The 27,886-nt window shown below is 40.5% G+C and overlaps 1 protein-coding gene across 2 annotated transcripts; it reads right to left on the bottom strand.

The window, feature by feature from the left end:
• Positions 1-11,080: 11,080 nt before the first annotated feature.
• LOC147230566 (uncharacterized) lies at positions 11,081-26,612 on the bottom strand. Of its 2 annotated transcripts, XM_086153960.1 has the most exons (3): positions 26,471-26,612; positions 25,751-26,191; positions 11,081-17,609 (listed from the first exon to the last, which is right to left on the bottom strand). In XM_086153960.1, exons 2-3 carry the CDS (start codon positions 26,151-26,153, stop codon positions 16,225-16,227), a joined length of 1,788 nt encoding a protein of 595 aa, XP_086010086.1. In that variant the 5' UTR covers positions 26,154-26,191; positions 26,471-26,612; the 3' UTR covers positions 11,081-16,224. The 2 variants fall into 2 exon arrangements, with proteins under 2 accessions (XP_086010086.1, XP_086010087.1); XM_086153961.1 differs by having other exon boundaries at positions 25,751-26,607.
• Positions 26,613-27,886: the final 1,274 nt, after the last annotated feature.

The raw sequence follows: 27,886 nt of genomic DNA, 5'->3' as shown, positions 1-27,886 counted from the left end.
CTGAAAAAGGTGAAAATTGGATGTGGGAAGGATTTTGGAGGAGCAGAGAAAAGCCTGAATGCATCAAATGTGGAAACAATGACCAATATCAGAACGGATGGAAACAAATATGGGCCCCTCTGGATATATCACTGCGGTGAAATATCCTTTAGATGTTCCAAAAGCCATCTTCAGCAGACAAATGACACGGTCAAAGGTCTTTCAAGGGAAGCACTATCACTCACAGCAGCAACGCCTCTGATGGATGAGGCGTGATGCGTTCCTGGAGGGCATACAAATATTTGTTTCAGTGCACGCGATATTGACCAAAGACATATTCAATATCACACCTCCAACAAATCCTCCAAACTTCTGGAGCCGGAGATGTTTCCTGGACTTGCCTATTCCCTGAAGCATCTTTTCTGCAGCTATCCATTTCCCCCTAGTGCCTTAAGAGAGGAACTACTGCTTCTTGCGAGAGGCCTTTCGAAGAAACAACCGCTGGACTTGTATGCTTTGGCCTCAGACGGTGATATATTCATATATTCGGCAATCCCCCACCAGAAGAGGAGACACACACACACACGCACACACACACACACACACACACACACATATGTGTACTGGAAGGGTAAACAGAAGCAGGTTTCTTTGTCAGGATGCATTTCCAACTGTCCGATGTTTGTTTGCGACGGTGTCTCCCCACCACAATTACCTCTTCCTCCCTGGATCATATTTGTCCGTCTGCCTGGCACTCCAATGGAAGGTTCCTCAAAAAAAAAAAAAAAAAAAAAAAAAAAGACAGCACAGGCTGTGCTATGCAATCCATCTCAATTTTCCAAATCTATTAACTTTCTTTGTGCGGCCTGGCATTCTTGGAGCCCAATCTTTAAAAACTGTGGTTGTTCAACAATTATGATAACTGCAACACGGGGAATTAGAGGATCCACCCATTCATCTCTCTGTCCCTCCTCTGCACAGACATGATGCGGCTAAATGAAAAATGGACGCACTTTAAAAAGTATTGATTCCAGCTTTAAACAAAGGTACAGTCAATATTATTTACTCCTAAATATATCTTTGTTATCTGCACAAGAGTCATAGTTACTGCTGTGTTCTCGTAATTGCTGACATAAAAATAATAAACCCATTGCCTCTGAATTGACAGAGACTGTCTGAGACGTTTTTTTTTTTTTTATCTCAAGATGCATATTCTGTAACGTGTAAATGAATTTACGGGGGAAGGTTTTCCACGACGGGTCTTCCCCGGTAACACGTTTATACACTGCTCAAAAAAGTAATTACACATCCCAGATCTGAATGAAAGAAATATTCGTATTAAATACTTTGCTCTTTACATAGTTGAATGTGCTGACTACAAAATCACACAAAAATGATCAATGGAAATCAAATGTATGAACCCATGGAGGTCTGGATTTGGAGTCACACTCAGAATTAAAGTGGCAAAACACACTCTAAGCTGATCCAACGTTGATGTAACGTCCTTAAAACGAGTCAAAATGAATCTGTTGCTTTTTAAGTGGACAGTTGGATTTCACACAAGTGTGATTGACATTGTGTTGTTTAAGTGTTCCCTTTATTACGTTTGATTGGTAAAAGTAGAAATAACTGGGGAGGAGCCAAAGAAAAGATATCCTCCACACACAGTTGCATACCTGATTTTATTTATTTGTTTATTTTTTGTTTTAAATTAAATATGATAAGTAGGGGTGAGGAAGGTTAAAAGGTGATAAAGCAATGTCTGCAGTTGCCTGAAGAGAAGCGATTATAAATCATAAAACGGTGCTCAGAATTACACGATCTCTAACATTATCCTGCAACTTATTGTATATTATATCACAGGTGACATTTCAAGCACGTCAGACTTTACTTGCTTAATCAGAGATGTTATAATTATAGAAATACAGAATGTTAAATATTGTTTTCGTGAGTGTCCTGGAATTTTCCCCTGGCCCAGAGGTTCTTGAACAGCAGAAGTCAGGACACCCGAGTAATAGCGCAACATTTCAGCGCTTTTATCCTCCACGCAAGAGGGGAAAAGGATAATACAGACTTCTTGAGGAAGTCTGCACACGAATCCCACCGGTGGAAGAGGCAGCTCGGAGTTTGGAGCCCTCGGAGGTCTTCGGAGTCGGGTCTCCGATGGGGCGTTCTTCCTCAGCGATCACATTCTTTTCTCCTTCTAGGGGGTTGACTTCTTCCCTACACGGGTCGTTGTAGGTCAGGATAATAATTATCCGTTACACACAACATGAAGGAAGACATTAGAGCGAGAAATACAAACAATTTAGCGGTAAATAATGTTCCCATTACACGTATAAATGGTAAATGATAGGAACTCAAGAGGAATACTAAGGTTACAGGAAGTAGAGATAAGGCAGATGAAGGATCTTAAGTGCACAGGGTCAACAGTCCAAAAGGAACGGAGAGTGGAAAAGAGTGAAGAAACATGTTCTACCAGGTTGAAACGGGTGGAGATTAGTGTCGGGAGAACGTGCGAGAAAAGAGTATCAGCCAGAATGAAAGGAAAATTGTACTAGATAGTGGTGAAAGAAGTGATGTTGTATGGTTTAGAAAACTGGCACTGAAAAAAAAGAGGCAGAACAGGAGATAGCAGAGATAAAAAATGTTGAAGTAGTTATCCGTGGGAGTGATGAGGATGAATAGAGATAAAAATGAGTACATTACAGAGACGGCGCGAGATGTTTTGGAGATAAGGTCAGAGAGGCTTCGACACGTACGGAGAAGGGACAGTGAATATCTGAGAAGAAGTTACGCCGACGCTGGAACTACCAAGGAGAACTGAAGGAGTCTCTTGGGCGGGAGGTGGTATGTTGTCAGTTTTGCCACAAAAAGATTCAGACAAGGACTTACCAAGCAAAAGGCCAAGCGGAAGACGAAAGAGGAGATTTACGGAGGTAGTAAAAGAGGATATGAGTTAGTTGGTGCGAGAGAAGAGGATGCAGAGAACAGGGTTCAATGGAGGCTGATGATTAACTGTGGCGACACCTGAAGGGAACAGCCGCAAGGAAAAGAAGAGGTACTATTTTCTGCAAAGGGGCGATGACAGCGAGTAGTTTTCCATAAAAGACATACATCTTGACTTCAACTTTTAATGCCTTGTGACTTCAATCAGTGATGAGACTCAACATTTGATTACCTTAACAAGATAGAAACAGTTGAGCAAAGCTGCTTCTTATTGAATCAAGATTTTTTTTTTTCCAAATCAAAACCTGACTGCTTTAAACTCATATCTAACTCAATTATAACTTGCTTATCTTGACTCCAGACTTGAAAAAGAACATTTGTTTACTTTTGTCAGTAATAATCGGTCAGTCCATGTCTGGTGTTATTGTCTGGATTATGGAATTTTATGTATTACAATGAAACCATTGCAGAAGGTTCAACCTCAAAGAAGTTGTAGTTTGCATTTTCTTCCCCTGGTCGACGTGGGTTCCATTCAGGTTCTCTAATTTCCCCCCACAGTCCAAAAACATGCAGCAGGTCAATTGGAAAAATTAAGAAAAGTGTCCAGACGTGCAAATAACAGAGTACATGGTTGTCTGTGTTTATACTTGTCCTTGTTATTGAAGCTGCCTCTTGTACGATGGCAGCTGGGATAGGCTCCTGCATCCACCATCCTGGGTAGCAGCAGGCAATGGATGGATGGATGGATGGATGGATGGATGGATGGATGGATGGATGGATGGATGGATGGATGGATGGATGCATGGATGGATGGATGGATGGATGCATGGATGGATACGTTGCATTAACCACTGTGGGAGAGAGAGATCTACTTGAAGTCTAACTGTGGGTAACAGTTGGGGAGAAGGATCTGTTGTGAGGAATATCGATCAGGTGTTGATGGTTACCAATTGCCCATAAATCATGTCTGGCTTCATTCCAGGTCAGCAAAAAACGGTGCCTGGTGGTTTGATAGGACATATAGATTCTAAACTTCTGAGTTTTTTGAAAGTCAAAGATTTACTGCTGTGGCAACCAGCAGTAAATGAATCAACAGATGAGCAGGAACCAGTGGCAGATTTAATCTTTCCCCAACTTAAAAACTCAGGTTGATGTGATTTTTTTTTTTTTTAGTTTGTACAAAAGGTACATCTAAGTTAATTGGAATAATCAATACTTTTTCTGCGTTACTTGCATCCAGATACCTACACAGTGAGAACTGGTTGGGGGAGAGCACTGAAGCCTCCAGGGGCTGTTAACATATTAACGAATGAACATAAAAACAAATGTTTTATTGTAACCCTAGAATTATTTAATGAAGACAAGCTACGGGGGTACAACTGTGCATACAGTGCAAAAAACACTCAGATTTGCACAAAACAGGAAAATTTTATGAAACAGAAGATATAGGATACATTTATATGTGTGTACATCTGCATGTGTGTGCATGTATATGAATGTAGATACTGTATAAATTATCTTTATAAATTGTAAAATTGAAAATTTACTTTATATATGTATTATTTAATTCAAAATGTGATACTCATATATTAGATAGGTTCATTACAAACAGTCATGATTCAAATGACATGATTCTATCGATTTTCACGATATTAGCTTATACTGGAGGTAACTCCAAATTCAGTTTCTCGGGAAATTAGAATATTACACAAGACCAATAAAGACAGTTTTTTTTTTTTTAAAAACAAAATGTTGCCTACAGAAAAGTATATGCACTCAGTACTGCATGAGTGCATGACTACATGGCCTGGCATGGAGGTGACCAGCTAATGAAACTGCTGAGGTGTGATGGAAGCCCAGGAAAGTGTGTCCAGTTCTTCAAGAGTCGCCCCTCACAGACTTTTCAGCACATGGGATAAGATTTTTACATTTACTGTGTCAAACCACCCCTGAACCAGAGACCAAATCGGAAGAGTCTCACCTGGGCTAAGGAGAAAATTGACTAGACTCAGCCCAGTGGTCCAAAATCCTCTTTTCAGATTATTGAACAATTTGCATTTCATTTGGAAATAAGAGTCCCAGAGAATCCAGAAGAAAAGTTGCTTGAGGTCCACACTCAGAGATGGTTTGGGGAGCCATATTATCTGCTGTTGTTGGTCCAGTGTTTTTTTTTTAAGTCCAAAGTCAGCATAGTAGTCTACCAGGAAAATTTAGACCACTTCACGCTACCCTCTGCAGCCTGTCGTTCAGTCTGGATGTATGTGTGATTGACAGGTAGAATCTTTGGGGCTAAATGCATTTCCCAGAGCAGACAGAAAATCGGCCAATAGTATTGCGTTATGACATCTTCCAAAATGCTGTTCCGAGGCTGTTAAAAGGCAAAAGATTCCGCTTAAAACAGTCGTAATTTTCCGTTTGCTAATCCTGCTGAATGCTGGGTTGCCAGTTGTCCGCTGCAGTAAGTTAATTGTGTGCTTCCAGTAAAAGTGGTGTTAGTCGCGAAGTAAATGTTAACTGCTAATATAGCTTCTCGCGTGTATTAGCCACTAAGGAGAAACTTGCCTTCGATGCAGTCAGTTGGATAGGATTCACTGGACTAAAATACAACAGACTAAACACAAGGACAACACAGGAGGTCATATTTCATCTTGATCTCACTGATTTGTGGACACTTTGTTATTTTCAGCTCCACTGATGGTTTGTTGCTACTTGTTGGTTATTTGTGATTTAGAATACATACCTGTGTCAAATTGAATTTTGTGTGGTATTGTCAGTCTTGATGTTCTATCCTGGGTTCCATGAGTGACTTCCTAGAATCCCGGTAAGTAATTGTGAACTGCAATGTATTACTATTAAAGCCTGTTTGAATAGAAATGGGTTACAATAAATTGGTGAGCGAGCCGGGAGCCCGGTGTAGTTGAATATAAATATTGATCTCTTATGCCATGGATTGTATCCAGAGATCCAAGATACCCAATGCAGTCATAATTGATGGAATAACGAACAAGACGAAGAGGTGATTGACTTCCTTGTTAGGTACGGCGCCATTCAGTGCTCTGTTTTGATTGATGATGATCGTCGGGTACTCCGGTGGCTCGGCTGTACAAGCTTTGAAGCCACTTTTACCGTCGAGTAAACTAAAGTAACACTAAAAGATAATTCCAGCATTGTGTATCATGTTAAGGCTTTTAGTAATCTTTACACTTCCAAGTTAGGTAGCAGTGCTACTAAAACCTATCTAACAGAGCAAAAAGAGCTAGCGATGCTAAGCAGCAAAGCTAAACAGTAAAGGCTACGCGGCAGTCTTAAGAGACATGATGATACAGATCCGTAGTGATGTTGAAAGTATGCAACCTGCAGATGAGCCGCCCTCTTTAGCCGCTCAGTGAGACTCCTGTGGAGTCGCCACAGCCTATCGGTCCTTTTTCTAATCAATCTCAGAATCACAGTGTGGCTACATCAGGAAAAGTTGGCGGTAAAGTAAAGTTCTGTCACTTTTTCCGAGTGATGTAAATCAGTCAGAGATTCAGAAAGTTGTAGTTAAACACATTGTGAGGAGGGAGGTCACAACTTCTTTTTTTGTCTCCTTTCCAACTTTTCTTCTTATGACAGGGAGATTACGACAACTGGCGCTCACACGCCGCACTGTGTTTGAACGCTCCCAGCATGCCTCCTCTTCAAGTGTCCTGAAGGATCCTGGAGTGCTTGCTTAAACCTGCTACAGATGTGGTTTATGCTCCCATTCACTGCTTACTTGCGACTGCTAGATGCAGTCTGGAGGATGGAGAAGAGCTGCTCAATTCATGAATACTCTCCAGGATCCAGGCAAGAAGCTATCCACTTATCTGTAGTAGCCTGAAGCTTGTACTGAACCAGGCCATTAAAAAGTGTGGGGAGTGAAGGGGGTTGCACCAGGGGAAGTGGATAAACATCATACCCAAGCAGTTTTGGAGAGGGTGCTGGGATGCCACTCAGCTTTCTAGTCTGCAACATGAATAGAGGAAAAGCTCTCCACCTTTGTTTTCAGAGTTTTTGCTAATGGTACATTTGGAGGACACACAGGCAGCAAAAGCTAGTCGCATTAGAAAACACCTCATGGCAGGTGGTTAGCCTCCAGAATCAGCTAACCCCTTTAATGGCTGAGAAGAAGTCTAAGGGGTTTTGTGATGGTGCTGCTACAAGTAAAACACAGGAAAGTGTTGGTATCACACAATGCTAAATCAGACATGTCAGAGAAACCCAAAAGGAACTCTACAAGCAAACCTAGACCTTGGTATAACAGCAATGGCATGGTGAGGCTAAATAGTAGGAACTTTGAGGGCATTCCAGCTGGAAAGACCACGGTCATTGAGGGTATTGTTGTAGCTGAGGACCTCCAGAGTGAGAAGACTGTTGTTGAGGTGTGGACAATTCATTTTTACAAGGGTCCATATGAGAAACTCGAATGGTGTTGGAGCAACCAATGATAACAGAAAGGAATAAAAATACTTCTCATTGGTGTGCCGTTATACCTCACAGAGGCCGGACGGGGAAACCCAAGGGGCCACATGTGGCCCCTGTGCTGTAAAGTACCCTGGGTGTGCTGTTGACATTAGGCATTCATCTTCATCTGCCTTGAATGGTGAAGACTTGCTTGGTTGACGTTCCCAACCAACGACGAATTGTTGCTTTGTAGGTGGAATTCTTTCCCCCTTCTCAATTGATGTACGACTTTAGTTGCACAACAGTCCGGGGTCTCCGTTGTCACATTTTATGCTCCATAATGCGCCACGCATTTTCAATGAGAGACAGTTCTGGACAGCAGGCAGGCCATTCCAGTACCTGCACTCTGTCCCTGCAAAGTTGGAACAGGTCCTGAAGGTGGTTTGGCTTGCAGATATAAGATGGGATGTCCCTTAAAAAGGCAGCACTTGTATGGCAGCATATGTTACTCCAAAATTTTCATGTACCTTTCAGCATTAATGGTGCGAGTAGCCCATGCAAGGGCCACTAACCGCCCCCATTCCATCTCAGATGCTGGCTTTTGACGTTTGCGCGAATAACAATCTGGACGATCCTTTTCCTTGTTACCCTGAAGGAAAGGATATCCACTGTTCCCCAAAAGAAATTTGAAATGTGGATTGTGACAGTCCATCTGAGATGAGCTTAGGGCCGGAGAAGCCAGCAGCATTTTCGGGTGTTGTTGATAAATTGCTTTCACTTTGCTCAGTATTTTGACTTGCACTTATAGATGATGCTACAAAATGTGTAAGCTGACTATGGGGTGCCCTAAAGTTCCTAAGTTCAAGTGGTAATATCCTTCACAGAATAGTGTTTTTTAATCCAGTGTTGCATAAAGGCTTAAAGATTATGAGCATTCGGTGCTGGTTCTTGGCCGTGCCACTTTAATGCAGAGATTTCTCTCACTTAATCTTTTGACTGGACACGATGAAATCCCTTTCATTTAAAATAATCATTTTATAGAGACACATTGTTCTTAAACTTTTGGACTAATTTATTAAGCAGTTAACACCTTTTTCTACATAACCCATTCACCTGTGAACATTCCTCAATTTTCTCTGTCTTTTGAGACCCCTGTTTTTTTGTTGGTTTTTTTTTGGAGTATTTTGCAAAAATCAAATTCTAAATTAGAAAATATTTGGAAAAAAAAAACAACAGTTTGAACAATAAATATCTTGTTTGTTGTGAATTCAACTAAAGATAGATCAAAAAAGGATTTCTAAAGGGTTGTATTTTGCTTTTATTCATGTTTAACAAAATGTCCCAACTTGATTTGAACTCAGAATTGTACTACATATTGGTGATAACCAGGTGAGGCTCCACAAAAGCCCCTTGAAGCTTTGCATCGTATTGGTTAAAAGAGGTTATTTCTTGAGGCTTCATGTGCACACAAACCCTCCTACCGATCAAAACATTTATTGTCATTTTAACTATTTATGATGGCCCTTGGCTATCTTGCAGTGGTGTCAGCATAGGAATAGTCACTGCCAAAAACTGAAATAAAAACACCTTGCCTTGATTTTGTGTGGTCAGTTCATTGGTTGTTTGGTTGGTTGGTTCGATCATCTAATCTGTTTTTTAAATTAATGTCTGGATATTGGTAATTGAGGTCTTTACTTTTCATAAAAATTGCGTGATTTCAGTCAATGTTTAGATAAATCCAATAAGACATGAGATGTTTATGCTAAAACTGTTGCATTGTTCTCCAAACAGGGGACAGTTTTACTCAAAACTCTGCAAAAACTGCAGAAACGCACCACATGAATTGTAGCAGTGTCTCCCCAATCCTCTGCAGGGTTTGTCTTCTATACAGGACTTATGTCACAGTTGGCATTGGCATGACGGAAGAAAGTATAAAAGTTTATATAGTCTATGATCTGTCCATGAACTACGTTGTCTATAGCACAAAGTGGGGTACAAGGGTCTATTGGATGTGTCTAGTATGCCTGTTTGCACGGACAATAACTGTGTTTTACGGAAACAAAACATCTGCTTGAGTTTGTGAAGGAAGTAGAGGCACCGCTGTGCCTTCTTCTCCAGTGATGCGGTGTTGGTGGTCCAGGAGAGGTCCTCACTAATGTGAATTTAATGCCGCTCACTCTCTCCACTGCAGCGCCATGGATGGTCAGTGGGGAATGCTCCACCAGAATTGTGTCATCCTAAAACTTCACCATGGTGACTCTTATAAAGATATCCCAATATCTGCCCATTAATATCTTTGTTGGATCTTAACTGGGTGTCCTAAGAGAACAATATTAAATATCTTACAGACTTGGGGGACTGTTTTCTAAATAAGTGGGGAGGAGATGCAATGTATAGGGTTGTGTTTGTCTGCTCTGGTCATTCCCCCAGGTGCCGCCAGGAAGCAATAGCGATTATTTGTGCTGTGGTTAAGGCCGTATGGTTCGTCTTTCTCCCCAGTGTGAGAATAAAGTACTTCCGGAATGGCAGCACAATATCGCGGCCTCGCCCCTGTTGCGCTTGGATGAGTCCTAGCAATTTATGTACTTAAGTGCATTCACTTAAGGAACATAATACTCACTATTTCAGCTACAACAGCATTAGTAGGGCGGTCATTCTCTGCATTTGAACCTGAAATCATACAGTGGGAGTCGGAGAGATGAAGAACGACCGTCTTTTTTGGCTACTGTATTATCTCCGTTGAGGTTGATCGATTTTTAAAGCTAAAATAAAATAAGGACAACAAAGTAACAGCTTTTTTCTGGTAGATAGGCGCATGCACAAATACATTTAAGACGACAAATGATTTTCCGCATTATGAAAAAAAATGAGACAACACCAAGTTAAAAAAGGTACCAGATAAAAATTTACCTTAAGTGAATTAATCTCTTCTTTTTCTTGTTATCCTCTTGATGAGCAATGTAAAATGAACTGATTAAAGCACAAGGATTTAAAGTTTTAAAAACAACGCAAGATTAAACTGAATGTCAAAATTGAAATTGTGTCGCACGCCACTGTTTACAATGAATATGATTGTTTAGAACATGCAGAGGATGCACAGCAAATATATTCAATCCATTGTCTCTTGCTGCTATAAAAGAAATGTTCTTTCTGGGTCAAATATATTCCCATGTATGCGATTGAGTGAGAGAAACTCTAATGAAACATGAAACACTACCAGAAGTCAATATCCATGCTGCCAATGGAATAGGGAATAAGATTCTTTTTTGAGTTTTTATAATTGTAAATCTGACTCCAAAGGATTTAGTGCCTCGCCGGCCATGAACCTCACTGCACGTTACTGCTCTAATGGGCCTGCAGTTTGCTGCAGTATTTGCTGGCTAATGTTTCCAACTCAGCATCTTTCTCTGCTTTAAATTTCAGATATTCAGGTTAATTAGCTGCTCTCTCAATTTTGTCTTTGTCTTCTAGGGCTACATACAGTGTGCAGCTCCTGCTTTAGCTGCCTCTGCTTTATGTCAAGTACGTGCTGATGAGGAATGACCGTAAACTACGCCCTTTAGCTGTTATAAGCTTATCACTGTTTAATTGATCCATTCTACGTTGGAATTTTACACAAATGTTTCCAATCTTTTCACTTGGTTCTCTTCTCTACAGCTTAGAAGTATCCAGCGAGGATTACTCTTTTCTGCATGAAAAGATGACTCGGGCCATACCAAGTTTCCTTTAGCAAAACACAATTTATCACCATTTAGATGCTCTTTTTGAACAGTGTGTGTGTGTGTATATATATATCAAAATAAGGTCATTTTAACCGAAAACAAAGATTCATGATTTCAAATAACATTTTTAAGTGTAACTTTACAACGGATTGATTAATATTAATAACTTATGACATTGTGGCTCCAGTGTGTACAGCATGTAGTGACATCCATCCAGCCCCTCCCCAAGATGGCAAACAGGACATGATCTAAACATATCAACAATACAATAGTTTCAAATTAAAAGTCAAACATTATACGTCAGGGGCAACACAGTAGTTGTAACACATTTCCTTATTTACAAGCACAGTCTATTCCAATTCCATAATATACCAATATTAACCAATTAAAAAGCACCTGAATTTCCATTGCAAAGAAAGGAAAACAAAGCTTGAAATCCTTTTACTTCAATGTGGAGCCTCCACATGAATATATATGGGAATATATGGGAAAGATAAGCTCAAAGTGTTGCTATACAAGGGAAACCCTTTTCCTTATAGGAGGCTCCATGAAAAAAAATGCTCCGGGTCACAGACCAATTGGCAAAAGTTAAACATAAGCACTAACATGCAACCTTTTTGGCTTGGGGTGGGGGGACTGTTATACAGGATTGTCAGAATCGTCGAACTCTGCCTCCTTCCAGGTGAGTTGGGTTCCTTGAAGTGTTGTTGCCACATCAACAGTATTCTAAGTAAAGTACAGAAGGTCTCCCCTGATGCCGAAACCAGCTTTGATCAAGCCTTGCTTCCCTTTCATGAGTCACCTGACATTTTTCAAGAATCTCCTTGAGGCCGACCAAGAGAGCTTCTATACAGCTTCTCCTAAATCCTTCCAAATCTGAGCTTTTGCTCCTTCCAACACAGATCATGGCAGCCCCTGTACCAGCCTTGCGCAAAGTCATCCTACTTGACAACCTCCTCTTCTGCCAGTGTCAACCAATGGGTTCCCAGGTTGCTGCCACGCCTAGCGCGAATTACTTTTCGACCACCAATCCAGGAAGCAGCTTCCCCAGCGAAGACCCCCTGAACATGGATCACATGGTTTTCCCTTGTATCGGTGCTGCCTGGGATACGGGAGAAATTCCTTCAGAGCTGGGGAGTGAAGACACTTCAGATGGGGTCCACCAAATGTTCTCACTTCTTCTGAACAAAGCAGTTGGGTTTCACAGGTCTGTCCAGCAGACTTCCGTGAAACCTGATCCAACGCACAACAAGGCGGTGATCAGTCGACGGCTCTGTTCCCCCTTCAACCCGAGCCGCAGATCTGTTGATATAACTGTGACGCTAGCCATTGATTTTTGTCCTACGGTGTTCTGTTGTACACATATGAACATTCTTGGGCACAAACGTGGTATTTGGACAGAAGTTCTGTTAACATACAAAATTAACTTTTAGATTGAGAAGATGATTCCTCAAGATGATACACGCTCACCGGCCACTTTATTAGGTACACCATGCTAGTAACGGGTTGGACCCCCTTTTGCCTTCAGAACTGCCTCAATTCTTGGTGGCATAGATTCAACAAGGTGCTGGAAGCATTCCTCAGAGAGTTTGGTCCATATTGACATGATGGCATCACACGGTTGGCGCAGATTTGTCGGCTGCACATCCATGATGCGAATCTCCCGTTCCACCACATTCCAAAGATGCTCTATTGGATTGAGATCTGGTGACTGTGGAGGCCATTTGAGTACAGTGAACTCATTGTCATGTTCAAGAAACCAGTCTGAGATGATTCCAGCTTTATGACATGGCACATTATCCTGCCGAAAGTAGCCATCAGAAGTTGGGTACATTGTGGTCATCAAGAGATGGACGTGGTCAGCAACAATACTCAGGTAGGCTGTGGCGTTGCAACGATGCTCAATTGGTACCAAGGGGCCCAAAGAGTGCCAAGAAAATATTCCCCACACCATTACACCACCACCACCAGCCTGAACCGTGATACAAGGCAGGATGGAGCCATGCTTTCATGTTGTTGACGCCAAATTCTGACCCTACCATCCGAATGTCGCAGCAGAAATCGAGACTCATCAGACCAGGCAACATTTTTCCAATCTTCTATTGTCCAATTTCGATAAAGTGGCCGGTGAGTGTAGTTACCTCCAGGTCTGTTTGTTGTTACCCATGTGGGATATGAAGCCCCTCAGCAAAACTATGGAGTAATCAGGTCGCTTCCCTTCCAGGACACCTCCAAGCTACTCCAAGAAGGCAGGATAACCATATGGAGTGTTCATTGCGTCATGACACCATCATGTGTCACAAGTTTCCTACCCTCTACATATACTAAAGTTGTTCTTATACTTCCAGGGAGGTCGTCACAAGCATTGCCACACCCAATGCCTTTTATCTTCAGCAACTCCTAAGAGGTATAGTTAAAGTTGGTTCCAGAGCCTTTCATAGAGTCCGACCATTTCTAGCAGATGCTGCTCCACCTCTTGCATCAGCTCTGAACTTATGTGAACCCCTGTGTCATTTAAAATGACACTGAGGGCAAATAGAGGCTCAAATTACGATGCGATTTATCTCACAGCAACATGTCACGGTCCTTACACAGGGATTTGGGGATTGAAAGTAAACCCTTTGTTAATAAACAAAAGTACCTTGAGTGTTTTTTAAGAAAAGTTTCACCATGAAGGTTTGAGGGGCTATCCTTACAAAAAAAAAAGTGCAGTTGCTTTGACACCTTCATTTATTTCACTTGGGTGGAACGCTGGTTAGTGCTTCAGCCTGGTTCCATTCCCACAGGAGGCCATTCTATGTGGAGTTTTGCATGTGTTACCTCTGAGTTCTCCGGTTTCCTCAGAGAACATGTATGAGGTTAATTGGAATAATTGCCAAGATGTGTGGAAAAGAGAATAATGTTGGTTTGTGGCCCTGGTGGCAACCGGTCCAGGGTGCACCCTGCCTCCTGCCCAACGGCAGCTGGGATAGACTCCAGCATCCCTGTGGCCCTTAGAGCCACAGATCAGTGATCAATAATGGATTTATTTGACGTTTACCCAGAGAAGTAAGACTTTTGCAAATGCATCATCACAGCCAAACTACCAAAAACACAGAAAGAGTAATTGATAATCAAATAATTTGTAGTCTAAGTAAACGCTTTGTACTATTTCTGAGTATCCATGTCATAAATTTATACTAGAGTTCAACTCAGCCTCATTTAGTGGGAAAATTATGTGTTACTATTACTATTATGTTACTATTTCTACTTAATCTGAAATGTTTTCACAAGAATAGTTTAGTGATAATATAGTACAGTGAAAATACAATGCTACATATTTTATTTTTGATGCTTAAAAGTACATATGTTTGATAATTATCCATTTTAATTGAATTTATTTTTTAAAAGGAATTAGTGAGGACTTTGCCTTTTTTTTTTTTTTTGCAAAACAAAAATAGATTCTGTATTCTCTGACCTTTTGAGTGCAGATTAGACTTTTGAAAATACAATGCTACATATTTTATTTTTGATGCTTAAAAGTACATATGTTTGATAATTCTCCATTTTAACTGAATTTATTTTTTAAAAGGAATTAGTGAGGACTTTGCCTTTTTTTTTTTTTTTTTTTTTTTTTTTTTGCAAAACAAAAATAGATTCTGTATTCTCTGACCCTTTGAGTGCAGATTAGACTTTTGAAAATCTATTTTCTATCTTCTATTCCAGTCATCATCTTGGCGTTCTGGTTGTAAAGGGCTAACAACAGGAATTTAATTTAAACTCCGCTAACAGAGCGTTGGCCTCTTTTAGGTCAAATAGGAATTCCTGCAATTAAAAAAAAAACAAAAAAAAAACCATCAACTAAGATATTAAACAGGCATTTCACAACGTCTGTAGCCTGATGAGCAGATAAATCCGTCGAAAGAACTCCTTTAAGAACCCTTGAATTCATGAACAGATGAGTATGAATGATTTTTTTTTTTTTATTCCAATGTAAGTAACACTTCAAGAGTCAAAAAGTCAATTTGTTTGAGTTGTTCAGTTATTCAGCGCCCACGACGACGAGCCGATGATTCAAATGTCACTGGTTGGCAATAGAAGGGGATTGAATTCTTGACTACACTCGATCATTTTTTAATCATTGTTCATGCATTTGTCATACAATTTATCACTTTTTATGGCTTATACACCATTGATAACAAGGGCCGGAGTCCACCTCTGTGGTGTCGCTTTATTTTCAATTTTGACTAATATGACAATGACTTAAGGTAAAGTTACATGCATTAAGAGATATTGGTTGAGTGTACGATTCACTTCTCACAACTTGGTACAGCCATCTTAGTCAGGTTACAGATTTTAGATGACAAAAAACCTATTTACATATTAAGAGTTTAACTTTGACACATTCGTAAAGGGGGCTTCGTCTGCATTTCCCCAGTCATTTAATACAATCCTCTTTTTATGATTTCATCAGGAAGTCATCTGTAGAGTGAATTTTTAGAGCTGCAATCCAGCCTCGTGAGTTGTTTCGAAGCGCAGATATGGGCTGGATATGAAAAAATAAGGAAAATCACAAGAGGCACCCTCGAAAATATTGTTTGGAACTGTTTAGAATTAATATTAGTCTGTTTGTGCCAAAACACTTAGGTTTGAGTATATGAGTAAAGTGTATTTCTAACTATAGTTTTGATATCGCTTACTGCGGCAGTGTTAGTGAGTCAAGATATTTCTTTCCTTACAGCCAGTGAAATTGTGACTTTTCACAAAAAAGTCCCCCCTTCCTGTAGCTATCAAATGATTAGTTTTCCAGCTGGCAGCTTGATGCTTGACTTTTTTATGTGTCATCACGGTGAACGCTGTCTGGGGGAAGGATACGATCTTAAGTACTTGTGTAAAAGTGAAGCTGAACTGTGTTTTAATTAGAAATATGTAGTCAGGAACTTTGACAAGATCCCTTCATGCTTGCTCTCACAGCGTCATGCTGAATTGTGAGGCCGTTTTAGTTTTTGTTTGAACGACACTTTCGATGTAGTGAGGTGCAAGTGAGGTAATTAAATTGAATTTTCTGACATACTTACGGAGCGTTTAAGTAGTGTTGGGAACTCTTCCGTCTAGTAACCCTTTTTATAAGTGCGCATGATCGAAACACACCCTTAAACCCTCCCTTCAGTTCTCAGTGGCATTTAACGATATGGCCAGAGAGGTGGTGAGAGCGGGCAAACCTACGGAGGCATTTGGGGCACGAGTACGGCTTCTCCCCGGTGTGAGTTAACATGTGAGTTTTCAGATGGCCTGACAAACGAAAGCTCTTCCCGCATTCTTGACACATGTAGGGACGCAGGTTGGTATGGCTCCTCCGGTGTTTGCCAAGGTCACCAGAGGACGTGTAGCAGTGGTGGCAGTCCGGACATTCAAAAGGTTTTTCGCCGGAATGTGTCCTCTTGTGCTTCACAAGGTCACCGGATTGAGTGAAACTCTTGTCACACTCGGTGCATTTATATGGTCTTTCCCCAGTGTGTGTGCGCTGGTGGTTTCGCAGGTGTGAAAGGCGGATGAACCTCTTGCCGCAGACCGTGCAGTGATAAGGCCGTTCTCCGGTGTGTGTCCGGAGGTGTATTTTTAAAGCTCCCAGATCCCCAATCTTCAGCCCGCAGTCCCCACACTGGTGAGCTTTCTCATTAGTGTGGAGTTTGCTGTGAACCCGCAGATTTCTCCGAGTGTTAAAGTTCTTCCCGCAGACGTTGCAGTGAAAAGGTTTCTCGCTGGAGTGTGTCCTCAGGTGGAGATCGAGACTTGACTTTAATCCAAACTCTTTCCCGCATTCGGAACAGGAATATTCCTTCTTTCCTGAGTGTGTGGTTAAGTGGCACTTGAGGTGGTGTGACCGCAGAAAGGCCTTCTCGCACACCTGACACTTATATGGCTTTTCCCCGGTGTGGATTTTCATATGCTGCCGCCAGCCGCTGCGTTCCACAAACCTCCTGCCACAATCCTTGCAGACAAACGGCCGGTCACCTGTGTGGGTGCGCATGTGATCTTCTAAGCTCTGCGGGGTGCGCACCTTTTTACCGCATTCCGGGCATTCGACGCCAATGTCAAGACAAATAGGCTTGTCTTCAGATTCTGTGCTTTCAGGTTGATGGCACAGGTGTGGCCCTTGACCCCAAGTAGCCTTGAAGCTCTTCCCGCAATCAGTGCAACTGAGATGCCCCCCTCTGATGGCGACGGACATATTGTGCCAACGCTGACAATGATTCTTCAGATTCTTCAAGTACTGGAAGCTGCGTGCGCAGGTTGGGCAGGGGTGCAGCCTGCGAGGAGGAGCTGATGGATGGACCTCTTGCTTGTGAACCCTCAGATATACTTTGGAGCTAAAGGTGCGGCTGCAGATGCTGCAGGTATGTTGGGGGATGAGGTTTAGCGTGTGGCTCGAGAGGCATTTTTTCAGCTTGGCGAGATATTGTTTCTGATGGACCCATTTGATGTGCTTTTCCAAGAAATCCAGATCCGTAAAGGACACCGTGCAGTGAGGACATGGGAAAAACTCAGATGATGTTTCTAAGCAGGGGAGACACAAACACACAGTATTAAGTCAACATTTAGTTTTAGGTTACACCCGAAAAATGCACAAATCAGGAAAAGTTTTTCACAAACTCATATGGCCATAGATTTAACATTAGAGTTTAACATCACAGAATTGTCATGGATAATCATCCACAGCAAGAGGAGGGAATAATAATGATAGCTAAAATCAAAGCTAGGATACCCACCATATTGGAATGTTTAACATACCAGAAGCTTAGCATGATACACACGCACACGCACGCACACGCACACACGGGCTTTAACATGTTTGTTTAGAACAGACTGAGGAGGATAAGATAAGTAAATAGTTAGCGCCGCTGCGACATGCTGCCATCTTCCAGCGCCATATTGAGAAAAAAAAAAGTATAACAGTAAAAAGATAAGTAGAATAGGATTAGTTAAAGGAGGTTTATTTGCTGTGGTGAAAGACAAAGAAGGGCTGGGACTTTAACATGTTAATTAATCTATCCATCCATCCAATGTCTACCGCTTATCCTCCAGTTAGGGTCGTGGGGGATGCTGGAGCCTATCCCAGCTGCCAGCAGGCAAGAGGCGGGGTACACCCTGGTCTGGTCGCCAATCGATCGCAGGGCTACACATAGAAACAAACAACCATTCACACATGAGGGCAATTCTCCCATTTTTCGCCCCAATTAACCTCCTGCATGTTCTTGGACTATGGGAGGAAACTGGAGAAAACCCACACATGCAAACATGCAATTCACCACAGAAAGGTCCCCTGTCTGAATTGAACCAGGGAACATGTCAATTATGATAAATCAATTACAGACAAATAACTTGGCAGGAAAATGATTCCACTTCCATCCGTCATTTCTCTGCTACAGTCACCATGCATTGGACGAAGCATTACATCTCCATAGTCAGTCCCCTTGTATTTGCATGTATGTGCTGTCTAGCCACCAAACTGGCAATGGCAAAAGAAAAGTTTGCTAATATGGACAAGCACTGTGTGTCATTTCAAAAGCCCATGGAATGTACCATTGGACATGGTCCACAAAGCGCCCCAATTTTCTGGTGGATTTAGCGGGGGCTACCATCGGGTGTTTATTAATCCAGCAGATTTTAATACATCTGTTATAATGACAAGCCTCAGTTTGAGAGTTCAACTTTAATTCAGCTGGGATGCTATAGTCAAGAGCCAAACCCTGACCATATGTGACGTCAGATGGACAATTCTCTGACTCTGCTTCATCCTCTTACAGTCGCCTGCTTATTGGTAACATGGAAGCATCTGAAAAACTAGATTATAACAGGGTCCCAAAACTTTTCAGCCCACGACCCTCAAATGAACGGCGACAGAGACTGGCGACTCCCACTATCCTCAAAGGTGACTGGAACATAAGAAAACGTAAATACAGTACTCACGCACTAATAAGCATAAACAAACACGGCATTACAATAGCACAAAAGAAGAGGCCAGCCTGGCACCCATGATATGATTTTACATGTCAGCAGGACAATTAGCCAAAGTAATAGCCATAAACTATAGCACTGTTTAACATGTTTACAGAGCAAATTTATATTTTGTAAAAATCCTATGTGTCAGCATTTGTCTTTTGAGATGGGCTGCTCAGAGATCATGCTCAGAGATCATCCTCCATGTTAAGTTACGATCTCTATTTATTTTGTTTATATACATGTCAGTGCAGAGGAAGTCTTTCTCGCACAGATATGTAGAGCTGAACGCCATCAGTACGTTCATGCAATGCTGTGGATATTCTCTCTCAACTGAATTCCAGAACTCCGAAAGCGTCATTGAATAAAAAGCTGTCTTTAAGATGCGGCCACTTAACAGTTCATCCAGTGCGTCCTCCATGTCAGATGACTTGCGGCCGTTACTGTGAATTGTAGCTTACGACTGCTGCGTGAAGTGGTATGTCTTTTGCAACTGATACTGTTGTTAATCTGTTAAAATCATCTCAGGAGAATGCTAAAAATTTTCTAGTGACCCTCCCTCAAAAGTCTTGCATGTCTATAATCTCAGAATCCATGCATTAAGCAGGGATGGGCAAACCTGAAACCAGGAGGGCCGAACCAGGGGTAACAGTAAAGAAACACACTTGTTTAACATGAGCGGAATAAATGTTTTTTCATTCATGTTCTGATTGACCTCACACGAGCCAGGCAGGGACGTCCACCGGCCCATAAATGCCCACGTCTGCATTAGAGGATGACAGACCGTGTCATTGACCTTCATGAAGAAATTAAAGATCACATTGCTCCTTCCAGAGAATTAATATGTTGCACTGATGCATGTGGAACAGTAACAAATGACATTGTTAAAGTGAATTATGAAGGGATATCAGTAGCATGACAGTGAAGCAAGAATACAGCGTATTTGTGAACTTCGACAAAGATTATAGGCTCATGTCGATGCTCTAGTAAGGCTCCCAGTCAGTGACTGAAGCGCTATCAGCAAAGGAAGCAGAGTATGAAGTGTTATTGAAGAAAGAAAAACTACAACAACTTTTGTTGTTCTCTCCTGCAGGAAAGGCAGGAAAAAAAACCTTGAAGCTCAGAAACTCGAGCTAGATTGACTCAAACTTGAAAAAGACTACTTTCCTGTTCGAGCTCGATTGGAGACATACAATAAACACACAACTTAATGTGTCACTATAACTACCAGCACATTCACCACTTACCCATTATTCCATTAATGTAACTGTAGCTGCCCTATTACCACAGTCAGATGTATTTTACCTCGCACAGGCATTTCAACATAGCATATCCCTTAACAGACTTCTATTGCCAGAACCAGCTGAATTTAATGGTGATCTCGTTCCGTTAACTGAGTCGAAGGCTTCATTCATATCATAAACAACATCATTTGAGAAAAGTATGGATGAAAAATACAATGATGCATGGAACCAACGCAACCAAAGCTATGGTCAACCCTTCATAACACAAGACTGTTCAGAGATAAGCTAAAATACTGTCAAAAGATCCAGTCAAAGGATGCAGCAGGATTTAGGAGGTTTGCTGTTTTCCTAAATGCATGTCAAGAGACTATGTCTCACATTAGAGGGCCTGGATATTCTTAATGACAGTGAAGAGAATCAGAAATTGATTCAAAGTTATTCGACCGGGCTGCATCAAGATGGAATTGCCAAGCTACTCAAGCCATCGGAGAAAAAGGAGAATTTGGAAGATTTAAAGATTTCATCAAATCATGGCAATGGAAGCAGAGACACCTGTAACCCCATAACGTCCTTCCATGCCTTCAGTTTGTCAGATCTCACTGCAGATAAAAGCACTTTCACAAAGGAAACACATCAAATGTTTCGCACACACAGAAAACCACTGAGACTGAGAGTAAGATACATAAAGACGAGTTTCGAACAGCCAAGTATGCTTTATCAAGTTATTACACATCACATGCACAGCGGTTCAGAGTTTGAAAGAAAATCTCTCGACGAATGAACATAAATGAAAGAAAAGAAATTATGCTAGGGTTGTCAATATAGACGCTCTTAAAAGGGTGAAAGATTCAAGAAAAAAAAAACTACTTATTTTCATGATGAAAGCTATACAAGGGCAAAACAAACAGCAGTTTGGACTGAAGCAGCACAGATGAAGTAGCGACTACATAGTGACTCACCACAGAAACTGGAGATTTATCAGTTATCACATCCGAGATTGTGCCAGTAAGGGTATTCTTCTGTAAGTCATACAGGTATGGAAAAGCTTGTTTGTGACACATATAGCGATAGTCTTCATTGTAAAGAAACAACCTTCGAAAAGGAGAGTCAAGTCCAGTAGGGTTAAAGCTGATTGTAATAGTCAAAAAATATACTTTAATGCACAGTGAAAAGGTCTCAGGTCATCGAGGAAGAGGTAACAACTCTACAAATATCATTGGTCTCTGTCCCTCTTAGACAAAAAGCTGTGTACCAGTGGTTTGAAAACATATTCCTTCTAAGTCATCTACAGTTGAGGTCCCCCAATCACTGGGCCAAAGTACTTGGTTGAGGACCATTTCATATCAGGCAGCAAAAAAAGAAAAAAGTTGTTTGAATTGCATGCATTTTATTTTTATCTTCGTCTTCTGGATCTTTTATTTTGAAACACTGCCACTTCTCCCTGCACCCAACTCAGCTGTAAGGTTTTTCAGTGCATCAGTAAGTCAGCAAGCAACTCCTCGCTAAAATGGCCCCAAAACAATTTCAGGGCTCCCACTGATTCGGCATTATGGTGAGTAATTATTGGTGTGATAATGGTTTGATAGATTATCAAAAGCACATACTAGGGTGTAGTGGTTACACTTACATTTCCCTTTATTTGGAAAATGTAAATAATCCCATCCCCCACTCCTCAAAAGAGTTGTCAGGCATGGTCCATGGCACAAACACCACAACACCCGCCTTGCCAACAAGGTCCTGAACTGCAGTTGATCCCTCCCACTTCTATCACATTTTCTTCAGCCTGCTGCCATCAAGGATTCTACGGCAGAGTCTCTGGGCCTGGATCACTAGACTCGAGAACAGTTTCATCCACCAGGCTATCAGGAAGCTCAACTCCCTCCCCAAAGTGCTCACTTAAAGGTATTCTGTGTAGATTACCACATATACATATATATGTGATTTGAATAGCTCTCGTTTAGAGATTGTAATGTTAAAGTTAAAAAAAGGCAATTCGTGGATTCTATGTAATTCATAAGGTTGATTTGATAGTATCAAAGACAATGCTTTTTTATTGTATTGGGATCACAAATGTATGGCCATAGTTGTAAAAGGTTTACTTTATGGATGAAGTTGTATATACTCTGTTTTCTCTATAGGTCTCAATGTGGATTCACAAGGTACGTTTACAAGGTGTGTTGACAAGGTGTATCTACAAAGTGGTCCATTTGATCCACATTACTCACAAGATGTGTCCATGAGGTACTTTCCAAAGTGTGTACAAAAGGTGTTCATACAGACTACAAACAAGATTGCTTCAAGGTTTACAACATTTATGTATGCACAAATGTTTATTTAAATAAAGCTGTAACTTGTGGACAATCAGTATAAGAGTTCAACCATTCAGCTGGGATGCTACATATTCACTAATGAGAAGTAGTACTCTTAGGCTCGCACATAAAAGGTTTGGCTTTCATAAGTCTTGGCTTTCATAATTCTGAAATGATCTCTCTGAAATGAGCTCTAACCAAAGTTGTTATGGGAGCCAGAGGTACAACGGCTTCACTGGATCCTCTGCCGGCTTCGCTTGTTCAAGAATTATAGTTGACATTAGAGCTTAATGTTGTAAATATTCTACATTTATCACTTTCTTGCAGCTGATGTGAGACAAAACGGTCAGGCTTGAGCCAGGTCTGTAGTTTGTCAGTAGGTCAGCATCCAAGCCAGGCTTCTTCTTGTCTATCAACAAACCGCTTCTTTGGGTCACTTCGGTTGGCTTTTAGAGCAAAACACTCCACTGAAGCAGCAATCACAAAGGTGATGAACTATTTGTAACTGTCACTAGACACAGTCTTCCCTGTTCTTATTGTTATACCTGAAAGCTGCTTTTGAACTGTGCATTACTATAATGTTGGACAGTGTTGAGAACTTTTTGGCATCTCAGGTAAGGTCCTAAAGTGGATTCATTCTTATTTATCGAAGAGATATCAGATCTGTTCAGTCATCACAGAGCTGTTCTGTTTAATAATACCCTATTTGAGCCCTGTACTGAGAAGTATGGGGTTCCATAGGGTTCTGTCCTGGGACCGTCGCTTATTTCATTATACATGGGCCAGATTCTGCACTTATTTCAAATCAGCATTCATCTCCATGCAGATGATCTGCAGCTTTATATAGCCAGGCCAGATGTGAGGGATACATGTAAACGTGATACCTGTCTGGCTGCAGTTAAGACGTGGTTATCAGCAAATTTCTTGCTTCTGAACTTAGCCAAGACAGAATTGATTATGATTGGACCTGTCAGGCTGTGCCACATTTATTTAACAATTTAACTCTGCTATTCAGTATGGAAACGTGTAGGTATTATATTTCAAATCAAAATGCATTGGCAGATTGCCTTTTCATTTTCACAATGAGGCAGCATAAGATAAGATAAGAACAACTTTATTAATCCCGAAGGAAATTGTTGTGCCAGAGTTACAGAAAATATAACAGTAATAAAAAATAAAAAGAAAAGGCAGAATTAGACATAAAAATAAAGTATAAACTATAAAGTGTCTCAGTGAAACTATAAAGTGTCTTAGTAAACAAGTGATAAAACTATAAGTGTCTTAGTAACAAGTGAGGTAAGGAGTGCACAATAGTATGATAAAAGGAAAAATTGTAGTGTAGCTGTTATGAAATGAAATATTGCACAGTTCTGAATATTGCACATATTTTGACTCACAAGTAAAATGAGTGATAAGTGATCCAAACTTTTTATTTTCTTCTTCAGGTCTGCTCATTCTGCAACTTAATCCAAATGAAAACGCAAAATACATTTAAGATTTCTGTTGGTTGGGCACCCCTTTCCAGGCACCATCGCATCGAGTTGTTGAAAGACTGAGAAGAGGCTAACTCTGTTGATCATGATGTCTTTTTGGGAAAAGAATTCAGCCAAGCTCTCTATAACCCGCTCAGGTCTATGACGGGCATCCGATTCACAAACCGTCTGAGAGGGAGGGCGTGCCATGGCAGTGTCACGCTAACAACTATCTGAGATCAGCTAGCAGATAAACTGCCCAAAGTTGTATTCTAATGCCCAAACAAGCCGCGAAGAAGATCAGCCTCTGAGGTGACTCTCCTGTGGTGCACGGGATTGCAAATCCAAATAGAAAATACCTTTTTAAATACCTTTTTTGCACAGCGGGACATGAAAATGAGAGAGAATTGTTCTTTTCATTTTCTTTTTAATCGTGCCATAAAATGTGAAACCTCAAAATTATAATGAAAATGGGGTTTGGATTACTTATAACTAGTTTTAGTTATGAGTCAAAATATGCTGCTACATTCTGAAAATGAAACACCATTTCAGCTCATGCATTTCAGTTTTCAAATAATACATTTCTAATTGAAATGTGATAACTAAATGCAGGGATGAGTTTTGAAAATTAAATCTTAAATGTATTTTGCTTTTCAATTTTATGTAAGAATGAGCAGTCTGGAATAAGAAAATGAAAATGCAGTTTGGATTAATTATAACTAATTTTAGTTATGAGTCAAAATATGTTGTCACATTCTGATAATGAAAAAGCATTCTGTTAATGCATTTTAATTTGAATTGTGACACTTACATGCTTCCCTAATTCAGTGCAATAAGTTAGGAACTTTAGTTTGTTCTCCTTTGACCTTCAACCCATTATTATAAGGTCACCATCTATTATTTCAAAAACATTGGCTTGCCATCAAAGGATGAAGACATTTTAATCCATGCATTCTGTACATTGCAATTTGTTTATTGGAAAGTCCTTTTACACCTTTGACTTTGTTTTGAAAAGTCAATGTGTCGACTATGAAAGGACTCCATTACAATCAAAAACACCCAGAAAATTGTTTTTGAGAGCAGACACATTTTGAACACATGACAAGTGATTTTTTTTAGGAACTGAAACGTATATTAAACCTTAAGCAAAATCCTCCCTTTTTACATCATTTATTGTTTTCGTAGTATATTTGGTATGATATTCTTGTTTATTAACAAGTAAATTATTTTTTTATATTTAAAACAAACTTTCCATGCAACAATTTGAAAATATAGAAACTATTTCAGGTGTTTGGTTTTTTTTTTCTAAATAAAACTTTTTCAAGCCTTCTTGTCCAACCCCCTACTGACAAGTCAGTTTCCAGTCAGCTAAAAAGTTTAAAACGTTAGACTATGACATGAGTGTGTCCTCACACTTGACGATTGGAGTGATTTTATAAACGCTAAAAAACAATTTCTACAAGATGCAGGGAAATGATCTACCACTAGATAGCAGCAAATTTACACCAAGTCATGTACGAGCGGCTTTAAATGAAAGAGTTGATCGTACATATATGATGGAGGTCTCCGAAAGTCGCACAAATTGATATAGAGTTATTGTAACACAAATACACATATTAAGGAGAATAAGGGAGGATAATATCTAGATGCACACATTTAAAATAGTCTCCTACCTGTACTGACCTGCTCCCCTTCTCCATCGCCTCCCTGGTTGTCGGCTGCATCCTGCGCTTCCTCGCCGCTCACCGCCTCCTCTTTCACCTCCGAATCGGACTCATCTTTCATGACCGCCTCACACACACTGGAGGATTCATACCCGGGTTCGGGGTCGGGCTCCCCTTTTAGATGGGGATCATCCGAACCGAGTGTGACAGCGTCGGGCCGGTCCCCGCCGATCTCCGGTGAGTGCGGTTCTTCCTTGATCTGGACGCCGAGAGCGTCCCCGTTGGGGCGGCAGTGATTGAGATCTTCCCCCGGTTGCGGCTCGTCCTCGGTTTTAATGACCACGGAGACGAGGCGCGGCGCCTCGCCTTCTTTTGTGTCGTTTTGCGGGGATTGCCTCCTGCCGGTCTTCATCTTCTGTCGTCACCGGACGGATACCGTCTCCCTAGAGGCTGGCGGGGGAATATTGTTGGGGTATAACGCGGAAAGGAACTGTGTTAAGAGTCAACTGCGCACTATAACAAATATTAAGAGTAATACACTGAAGATAGATGTGATAAAACGCGACGCTCGGCTTGTTTTGTTATGAGCTAATTTAGCACCGTAGCTGGGCTACACTAGGATAACGTTAGCCTAGCCGTGCTGCTAAAATGTCACTCTTTCATAGCCTTGCTAGCCGGATTCGCTTATTTCACTTTGGCTTGGAATAATAAAAGAAAAGGGGCACATACCTGTTTAAGGTACCCAGTTTCGCCCACCTTGCGCTTATTTTATTTTATTTTTTTGTGTAGATTTTTTTACCGACTGGATATATTCGGGGATAGTAGTAGAGAAACCCAGCAAGGGCGACAGATTTTATGCAGCCATGACCAGTCGGCTCATGTCAGTGACGTCCAGTATCTAAGCTATTAAAGCCACAGCAGCAAATATTTACATTTCATTCTCTCTTTCCGTGTATCTATATAAAACACAAAAATATATATATGTCATATATACACACACAAACACATATGTATTAAGTGTGCGCTTTATTTCAAAGTCCAAATATTAATATTAGGCTTTTAGCCCTTGTTTTCCATTCGCTGACTGGGTAATTTTAGGTAATTGTGACTTCATCGACGTTCAATAATACATTGTATTTCTTTCTTAAAAGTCTTATTTGCCTTTCTCAAAAGTCAAGATGTTTATGTATACAGAGAAATTCATAAACAAGAAATAACTGAATAAAAGTAAATTAAAAAAAAACAAACAGTATCATCTTTATTGCTTAACAATAAAGTGAATTCTGCTTCAAAACATTTAGGGTTGTAATGTATTTACAAGAAATGCTGTCCAGAAGTCAGACAGGTGCCCACTGACTGTGAAGAGACTTAAAAGAAAGACTGTAAAGGTAAATAACACATATGTTGAGGTAAACTCGAGATATTTTAAAGCATTTGACTGTGCTTAACTTAGTTGTACTTTTCATCCAATTGTACAATCATACTAAATTTGAAACTTATATTTTTAAGTCATCAACAATGAATAATTGATAATCAGTTCATAAACAGAGTCTGTTAAAAAAATGTACCGAAATTAAAAACTGCAGTAAACTCCAATGAGTCATGTGGCCAGATTTTTTGAGAAAAAAACACAAAAACGTATTCTAGGGTATGAGCAGTTTTCAGCATAAGAATTCAATCCATCCAAAAATTTGAAAGCAGTCACAGCCAGAACTAAACCGCTAAAAATTTTTTGCCAATATATTGGGACATACACAATCATGTGCTCTGTAGACCTCTGGTCTATAACATTAATTCAGTGATGCAAGAAATCTGCTAAATAAGGTTACACCAGCTTGTGTAAAACTTTACAAACAAGTAGAAAAACTCAAAATCAATCCTGATATAAGGAGAGAACCACGAACGAGTCAAAATTTGGAGAAACTCTTTTTCCACTACAACAGCTTTTTCAATATTGCAGAGAAGACATTTGATTGAAAATAATTCTCAGAATTATTGCAGCTGAGTTCAACCTTCACACTAACAGTATTTATTTATGAAGCTCATGGCATTAAAGTGCTGTACAAACAAGAAGAAATTAGTAAAATACAATGGAATAAAGAAATATATATTAATTCATATTTCTATTGTCTTTCCCACTAATCC

Source organism: Fistularia commersonii, chromosome 10, assembly GCF_037954325.1.
Source record: "Fistularia commersonii isolate RoL2024-O1a breed Wild chromosome 10, RoL_Fcom_v1.0, whole genome shotgun sequence".
Lineage (NCBI taxonomy): Eukaryota > Metazoa > Chordata > Actinopteri > Syngnathiformes > Fistulariidae > Fistularia > Fistularia commersonii.
The sequence above is the reverse complement of the archived record's forward strand: the minus strand, read 5'-3'. Positions and strand labels throughout refer to the sequence as shown.

What these genes read in the sequence shown, in the direction of transcription:
- LOC147230566 (XM_086153960.1), bottom strand. Translation starts at nt 26,153, where the DNA reads ATGAAGACCGGCAGGAGGCAATCCCCGCAAAACGACACAAAAGAAGGC. An exon ending in AGGGGAGCAGGTCAGTACAG is followed by an intron (nt 17,610 to 25,750) that starts GTAGGAGACTAT and finishes TCCCCTGCTTAG; the next exon opens with AAACATCATCTGAGTTTTTC.